The 9,003-nt window shown below is 39.8% G+C and overlaps 2 protein-coding genes across 2 annotated transcripts; both read right to left on the bottom strand.

Moving 5' to 3' along the window:
* Window positions 1-1,342: 1,342 nt before the first annotated feature.
* On the bottom strand, window positions 1,343-5,244 carry sord (sorbitol dehydrogenase). Its single transcript, XM_041941008.1, has 9 exons — window positions 5,086-5,244; window positions 4,947-4,980; window positions 4,295-4,459; window positions 3,773-3,932; window positions 3,497-3,615; window positions 2,928-2,993; window positions 2,631-2,809; window positions 1,978-2,099; window positions 1,343-1,808 (listed from the first exon to the last, which is right to left on the bottom strand). The coding sequence occupies exons 1-9, from the start codon at window positions 5,137-5,139 to the stop codon at window positions 1,643-1,645; spliced, it is 1,065 nt and encodes a 354-aa protein (XP_041796942.1). The 5' UTR covers window positions 5,140-5,244; the 3' UTR covers window positions 1,343-1,642.
* An 804-nt stretch (window positions 5,245-6,048) lies between these two features.
* Window positions 6,049-8,297, bottom strand: terb2 (telomere repeat binding bouquet formation protein 2). The gene is made up of 7 exons (XM_041939782.1): window positions 8,234-8,297; window positions 7,734-7,815; window positions 7,502-7,641; window positions 7,163-7,221; window positions 6,568-6,629; window positions 6,392-6,471; window positions 6,049-6,176 (listed from the first exon to the last, which is right to left on the bottom strand). The coding sequence occupies exons 1-7, from the start codon at window positions 8,295-8,297 to the stop codon at window positions 6,049-6,051; spliced, it is 615 nt and encodes a 204-aa protein (XP_041795716.1).
* Window positions 8,298-9,003: the final 706 nt, after the last annotated feature.

Genomic DNA, 9,003 nt, shown 5'->3' with positions numbered 1-9,003 from the left:
TAAATTTTAACCATATGAACATTATCTGTGTGCATGCCTCGTAAAGTAGTATCATGTCATTGTGGCAAGATAATAAAATCTGAGCTAAACCTGGCTGGTATTGTTGGACTGGTTTCAACTGAAAACTGATACGAAAAAAAAAAAAGGTTGGATTTGCTGTGTGAAAGTGTAGCCGGGCTCCGACTGGACGTTTTCTGTCAGCCTGTTTTCTATGGAAGCCCACTGAGTTCACTGCTGCCAGGAAGAGAAGAGGGAAAAAACTTACACCAGATGAAAAATGATGGGAAGTCCAAATTATCTCTGTCTCATACTGTAATTTTAATGCAGTTAAAAGTTTGACTTACAGCTTAAGTTTGACTTACTGTACAAACGAGAGTAAATTATCTCATAATCTTGATTTAGCATGTTGAAATTTAAATCTTCAGTAAGTTGACATTTTTAACTTGTCTCGTAATTTTGCCTTCGTAAGACTTTTAGTTTCAGTAAAATTCAGAATTCAGTTCGATTATCAGGCTGTTTCATTATAGAAGTTACTGGATGGGTCTCAGTGTCACTACAGACTAATTCTAAGCAGGATTTGAATCTGAGGAAACAGAGGAGCTACCCACAGATGTAATGTGCTGCTTTTTTAGTTTTTGTTTTGCAAAGCTTAGCGGGCAGTGCCCCTCTGAAGTTCTAGTTTGACTGTCAGTGCATGTGTTGCATCATTTCCTGTTAGTACACAACTGTAAAGCACATTTATGTCTCGTATACTAACTGCAAAAACAGTCCAGTATGACAATTAGTATACTGTATATACTCTAAAGTATAGTACAAGTATATAGTGTTGAAGTTTTTTATACTATGAAGTAATGCTTAGCAGGTTTTGAACATGTGTATTCACTTTGGAAAAGTCGAGAAGTTGAGTATATTCAAACAAAGACGTCAGTATGTCAGCAAACAATGCTTGATTTTTGAGTGTGCTGTTCAAGTACTGTCCCTGTATAATCCCACAATGTACACAGCTGCAAAGTTAATCAATAAAGTAATTGCAGTTGGGAAGACAGCTCCAGACAGATCCTGGGGAACATCACATATTAAATCTTTAGACAGTGGCATGCCAAAGATGCAGTTTGACAGTCCTATTGGTATGAAATTACTAAATGCAAGAATGTGCACTTTAAAGATTCACATATGGTACATATTATGTACTGTTGGTGTGTAGTATAGAATTGAGACAAGGACACGGCTATGTTCCCACTCTGAGTCTCTAGTTCCCCCTAATGCCGTAAAGTAGGTAGTGCAGGTTGTGTGAAAATGAAATATAAAAAGAAATATCTAATGTTTGGTTATTTTAATTTTATTATTTAAGGATTTCCTTTTTAGCACAGTAGCCACATGTAAAATTATAAGAAATTTAAAACGGAGCACAGTGGTAAATCATATACAATCATAAAACAAAATGTTGGTTATAAAACAATATAGAGCATCCTAAAATAATTATTCGCACCATTTGAAGCTAATTTCATCTCTGACCTGCAGTCCGCTGTCTGTCACGGTGCTGCCTGTTATTAGTGTGTCTCTTTGAACTAGCTCTGTTATCTTTCTCAGGGTCAATGTCCAGCTTGTGTCTGTCAGGTTTGTCTCACTGCAGCGGGTCAGATCAGGGCTTCTGGTCGTTCTGGTCACACTTTAACATGACCTTTATCCCGAGACCCTGACGCGTGGTCTCAAAGGCCTGGACTGCCTGCTCCAGAGGGAAACGGTGGGTCACGAGGGGCTTCACATTCACTTTACCCGACGCCAACATGGCTATAGCCATCGGCCAGCTGCAACACAGCAAGACAAACACTGAAGAGTTCAATCTCTGTGATAACAAACAATTACTTTATTTATGATCCAATTATCACTGCCTGTAAAATAACTCAAGTTGAACTGCATCCAACTTTGCTTTAAACATCTGCTTATAGAACAAGAAGTTAATGGACATCCTCTTACGTATTGCAGTAGCGGAAAACCCCTCTGATGTCCACTTCTCTTACGGCGGCATTGATCAGAGGAACAGTGGCCATCCCAGAGCTGAGGCCCACCAGCACCACCACGCCTCCTGAGCGTGTGGCCTGATGGAAAAAAAAAAAAATACCACTTGGATTATTTTATCTGTAGACACTGAAACTCTTTGGCATGTATGTCTTTCACAGTGAAGTGAGCAGAATATAAACAAGCAGTGGTGGAGAAAGTATTCAGATTCTTTAACTAAATAAAAACAGCAATACCACCCAGTAAAAATACTCAGATAACACGTAAAGGTCCTAAAAGTACTACTGCCAAAGTGTACTTATAACAACTAAAAGTATGTGGACAAATTGACACTATGAGAGTTAAATAATTATACATTAGAATATTACTACAGGTGTACTGACATGTCATTAGCATATTCCTATTGTAGTTGGCAAAGGCGCAGTATCACAGTATGTCCCTCTGGATTGTAGCAGAGTTGAAGTACAAAGTTGTATAAAAAATCTAAATACCTCAGGTTTGTAAGTGAGTCCAACCCCTGAGTAAATGTACTATTGTCTATAGTTTGTGCAAAGCTACTACATAATTCTGAATACAGCTTAAGATGGTCTTCACTGAGAGTTGTCACATACATAGATGGCAGTTTGAATGCTGCTCTCAACACCAGTGCATTCAATAGTGATGTTCGGCTGAGCGCCCAGCATGTCCTCCACACTCTTGGCCAGCTGCTGGGGTCCATCGCCTCTCTTCACTGTCAGCTGGAAGTCTGCCCCCAGCTCTTTGGCCATTGTCAGACGCTCTGGGGACAGATCTGAACGCAGCGACGGTGGATTAAAGGACAAAAGACTGAATAGAAGATGCTACTAGAAACTGTGACATGAAGTCATTTCATTTGAGACAGGTGTTAATAAGCTGGGTGTGCGTGTTACCGGTGATGACGACCTGCGAGGCCCCCATTGCCTTAGCCACAAGCAAACAGACCAACCCAATAGGTCCTGTTCAGAGAGAGGAAATAAACAACATTGTACCCTACTGACAGCCTAACACTTAAAGACATGCACTAATAAGATGATTACAAACACGTACTGAAGCTTGAAAAAGTGTCAGTGTCATTACATGTCTTCAGCATTCACACTGAAGCCACACTGTGTAACCCTTACAGGGAACCATTTCACCTGAAATTGCTTAACACAGGCGACTTAAATGTTCATCAGCTTGTTTTCACAGCATAAGGAATTAGTTAAATATTAAGTCTCTTACAAGGTGCTTTAAGGTTCAACAGTTTTTGCCTCACAGACTTTTTGTTGAGTCAGTGTGATTCTCACTTTTGTGGCTGCACCCACTGAGTGCACCCACTGAGTGTTTGATTCCTTACTTGCAGAGGCATACAACTCAAATACAGTACAGTCACCATGTTCATATTACTGCAGTCTGCAGTATCATGTTGATGGAATATTCCTTCAAATGTCGTCTTTTATTGTGCAAATTTAGTTTTCACCTGCACCACAGATGAGCACAGTGCTGCCGAGGGTTAGGCCGGCTCTGCGACAGGCGTGTATCCCCACAGACAAAGGTTCAATTAAAGCTCCCTCCTCAAATGTCACATTATCGGGCAGTCTGGATGGTTGGAAAAAGGCCACAGAGAGAACATAAGAAGAAGGACAGAGAAGGATACATGCAACGGTTAGGCAAGAGAGTGAGTTGGCAGTCAGGGCTCAGGCTGTTGTTGGGTAATCTCTGGTGCAAAGCCATGCAATCGTGAACAAACTGTTACTTGTAGCAGAAGTTGGCACTGTGCTTGTAGTATCGGCACAGATTTCCATCGTCGGGGGGTGTGGCACAGAAGAAGATGGTAGGAGACAAGTTATATCGTCCGTTTTTGAAGAACTCGTCCATCTCGCGGGGCACACCAGGCTCGATGGCCACTCTGTCACCTTAAAGATACAAGTTCACAGCACTGGATGAGTTTATCCAGGTTAATCACACTGTGGCTGAGTGTTGAGCTTTTATCTAATACCAAAAAAATGTAACGACCAAATGCGACCCTGCATCAAAACTGTGTACTGTATGACAGTGCAGACAATGCATATATTTAAATGCATTTATGGAACTGCAGGTACAGTTTGTAAAAAAAACATAATGGAGATAATTAATGTAACCTTTCTGAATGCTAAATATTATTACTTAAAATGTAGACGCATGACAGCTTCCCTTGTAACAGAAGAGTTCTGCAGTGCACACTGGATGACACACTGCCGTTTCACAGCTCTGAGACACACACCACTCACCCACTTACCTACTTTAAGGTGTTTTACTGCTGATCCGACCTTCACCACCCGCCCTGACGCCTCGTGCCCCAGCACCATTGGTTTTGTGACCACAAAGTCCCCAATTCTGCCGTGCTGCCAGTAGTGAACATCTGATCCACAGATTCCAACAGAGTGCATCTGGAGCAAAACCTCTGGGAGCAAAATATTACAGGAGACAGTGAGGATGGTCTGGTACTGACTAATCAGGGGGTATGCATCTTGTCACCTTATCACAGAAAGACTCCAGACTAATTCAACATGCTGAATCATTTCCTGCACCTCAGATCTTACAGGCCTGAAATTTGTGCATAATGTCTGGCACTACTGAGCTTGTATTTAACTTGACTTCTTGCATTCTGTGTTCTCTAGTTTTAACTTTATTTTATTACCATTATTCAGTGGGTTTTTCCATCTTAAGCTATTGATACTTTTTACTGTATTTTTATTTTTGTTTTTTTTACTATTGTAGTGAAGTGGGTGAAGTGGGCTATTGTATTGTTTTATGTGAACCACATATTTACTGTAAATCACTTTAAGTTGCATTTTAGATATAAAGGGGCAATATTAATGAGGTTTATTGCTATCATTTTCATTGTTATTATTATTATCATTGGCCATATATTGTTGAATATGTCATACCATTAGGTCCTGGCTCCGGGACGGGACGCTTCTCCTGTGAGAATTGACAAAAAGCAAAAAGGCTGCAGTCAGTTTAAGTCGCAAAGACTGTAACTAATGGTCACATGCAAACGGTCCGAGTTTGTGCTGAGTCTCCTACCAGCCTGAGGTCCCCCTGGCTGTGCAGCACCACGGAAAGATTTTCTTGCGCCATGACATATATGACAGTGAATACAACGGGCTGAAGATAAACCGTAGTCAGCGTCCACAGACAAAAAATCTTCCACTTCTATCAGTGTCAAAGTACAGACAGCGGCAAGCTATACCTTCCTGATAGCGGGGCCGGCACCAAAACAAAGCATGTGATTGGCTAAAGACTCCCGGGACAGTCTACTTTGTAGGGGTGAAAGCAACCTCGCAAATGCATGTAACTGCACTCATGAAATTACATGTATCTCCTTTTATTGTTTTATATTACTTAAAAATATGTTTTCATTATCTTGTTATTGATTGCAAATTGCTATTAACCTGTATAGTCGATATAGCGTGGTGTAATTAAAATGGAACCCTTTACATTCTGTCGTCGTACGATAAGTCCGATACGACTGTCCAATAGAAAACAGGTTCGACAAGTGAGCGAGTACCAGTATGTGCTGTATTGCTTGTTTTCAGTTGCTCTGTGTAGTGTAGTTTACATATATATATACACACACACCCACACACACATATATATACCAGAATGTGTGTGTGTGTGTGTGTGTGTATATATATATGTATATATATATATATATATATATATATATATATATATATATATAGCAACAATATATTTTATATTTTCCCTCTTTTACCGTTTGCCTCTTTTCAGAGATGTATCATTCCTGAGGGGGACAAAAAAAATTAGCAGATACAATGAAGTGATGTGGATAAAAAGAGACCAGCCATAGCCATGTTACACTGCTTTATTTTATGTCAGTGTATATACATTTACACTCCATACATAAGTGTAGGTAGGCAATGCAAACATAATAAACATAATAACTCATTTGCTGATACATTATCTACAGCTTGTAACTGTGAGCATCACAACTGTTACTTGTTACTGCTACTTCCACATGCTCGTTTAGTGTATGTTTGCATTTGTGTACTGCAAGCAGCAGTGGTCTTTACAGTTGGAGCATCGGAAACACCCGGGAAAGAAATCACACAGATCACCTGAATATTTCTGCAGGCTGTCCATGCTGACATAGCCTGTAGTGAATACGGCAACAGAAAAAACGTGTCAACACATTAAATAGCACAGTAGCAATTTACAATGTCTTCCAACACTTGTTGAAGATTGTCTCATAATCTAAATATAGGTTGCACCAGACCTTCAATATGGGTTAGTTATCTATTATCTTATTAGAAAAAAGTGCACAACATTTTCTCCAAGAACATAGAGTAAATGATGATAAATGTTTCACCTGTAGGCATGTTACTATCTGGATATTCCTGCAAATTACCACATTTACTTTCCGATGAGTCTGAGTCAGATGGTTCAGAACTGCCAAAAGAGTAATGGGGGGTAAAATATTTTACTGGACAGTTTACAGTGTATTAAGCTCCAATTCCAAATATTTAGAGCGGAAACGTAACATACTCGCTTCTGCTGACTTCTCCTTCACTGGACTCATCTTCTGCCTGGTGACTCTTATGGGAAGCCTGTAAAACAGAAGAAAACCAACTGATCACAGTAATTTACACGATCTGCCTTTGTGTAAATTCAATGATCTGCCTTTGTTTACAACCCTGATTCCAAAAAAGTTGGGACACTGTGTAAAATGTAAATAAAAACAGAATGCAATCATTTGCAGTATTTACTGACAATGGTTTTCTGAAGTGTTCCTGAGCCCATGTAGCCCATCCTTTATACAACCATGTGAACGACTGAGCCTTTCAAGGATGCTCCTTTCATACCCAATCATGATACTATCACCTGTTACCAATCAACCTGTTTACCTGTGGAATGATCCAAACAGGTGTTTTTGGAGCATTACACAACTTTCCCAGTCTTTTGTTGCTCCTGTCCCAACTTGTTTAAAACATGTTGCTGGCATCAAATTCAGAATAAGCAGATATTTACAAAAATCAATGAAGTTGATGAGGAGAAACATAAAATTTATTGGCTTTGTACTGTTTTCAATTGAGTATGTATCAAAAAGGATTAGCAAATTATCACGTTTTGTTGTACTTACCTGTGCTAACTGCTCATCTTCACACTCCCAAATCAACCTCCCAACCATGTTTCTCACTTCTTAAATGATAATCAGAGAAATATGGCATGAGTTATAAATCATAAAATTTCAAAATGAAGTTCAACCAAAGACTCACCCTGAATAGGTTTTAGAGGCTTGAAAAGGTAAAACTATCCAGTATTTAACAGTAAAAACATGTTTTTTTAAATCTTATTTCCTGTCTTCTTAAACATCCTTCTGATTCATCTTTGGATCTCATTGCAGGTCCTTACCTGAAGGTTGGGAACCACTGATATCGTACAGTTTACAACAAATCAATAAACATACAGTAGTCCTCACCATCCTGCACCGAGGCTGGAGGCAGCACATAATGTCCAATGCACACAGACTTCACGCTCTGGCGCTTCTCACAGGTGGACAGAAACAAGCAGTGAAAAACCACCACCTTGCTCCACAGGTAATCTTTGCTGTCAAATATCCTGAAATACAGAACTAAAATTATAGAAAGATGACTTATAATTGATGTGACCAATGATAAATGAGCAGCTTTTCAGATCTTCATCATGCTCACCTCAAAGTATCAGGACATGTGGCATCTTCACTGAATAGGTAATCTGCTGTTCTCCAACCAGCGGTGGTCCCACCCTCCAATACTACATGGAAAGTGTTAGGAGCAAAAAGTCAGCTCAAACTACCGAAACAATGTGTGTGCAAATGCCAGAGAAGGTTCAACACGAACTACAGTAGGTAAGAGAAACCTAAACTAGATTTGTGGCTATGTCTTTATTTTTCTTTTAAAGATAATACAGGTCTTTGCGCAGTTATGTCAGCCTACCATCATGAAATTGGCAGCATCTCTTTAAAGCTATCAGTATCTTATTTCAGGAGCACACTCTCTATCACCTTACCTTATGAGGCAGCTGGATTTGCCAGTCAAGTTCATTATTAGCTACTAACTAGCTAAATCAATAGGTACAGCTAACACTGTTTAGCAGGTGATTTATGTAACTAGGAGGGTAACTAAAATAAACCTATTATAAACCCTGACCTGATAATAATTAGGTTACTTACACCAGAAGTTGTGGCATGCCTGTGGCACACTGCTTGAAAACCAGGCAGACTTATTCCGAAACATAGCTACAGTCCTTTCTTTTCAAGAGAAAAAGTCGTTTTAGCTTGTTATAGCTAGTAAGTATGACAACACTGCAAACTGTTGTCTGAGAAACCGGCGCCTCTGCTAAACTGATGCTTTGTTGTTTGGCGCTGAAACGGTTCAGCTGCGTTTAAATGCTGTTGGAAATGTTGTAATTCGGAGAACCGGACGACGAATCCAACAGTGTCAGACGCTTGAGGCTAGCTAGCTTAATACTCGGCTGTTGGGAGCTTAAGTTAGGAAGCAGTTGTATAGCTGTGTTTGTACTTACTATTTAACGTTTAGTTTTTCTAAATCACTACTACTTAAAATCACCGCCACCACCTTTGCTATGCATACAGTCTGGGCAGTTCACGTTAGCATTAGTTAGCCAAGTTAGCTATTAAGGATAGCGACGTAATGATGACAATGAGATATTTTATTCCAGTGGAGTGTTTAATTATGCTTGGATTTTGTCAAAACTGGGTCACAAATTGTGGGTATGTCCCTGCTTAACTGTGTTATTTAGATTATCACCACACCTAAATGTATGAGTACAAATATTCAGTGTTTGTTTCTTCAATGTGACCTTCACAGACATGGCACCTGTGGATGGAGAGGGGCAAAGAGAGGATCCAGCTGACAGCAAAAAGCAGAGCATTGTGACCAGCCTGTCTGAATGAACATCGTGTCCAGAAGCCAAGGTATT

The sequence above is a fragment of the Chelmon rostratus genome, chromosome 1 (genome assembly GCF_017976325.1).
Source record: "Chelmon rostratus isolate fCheRos1 chromosome 1, fCheRos1.pri, whole genome shotgun sequence".
NCBI lineage: Eukaryota > Metazoa > Chordata > Actinopteri > Chaetodontiformes > Chaetodontidae > Chelmon > Chelmon rostratus.
This window is presented reverse-complemented; position numbering and strand designations above follow the sequence as displayed.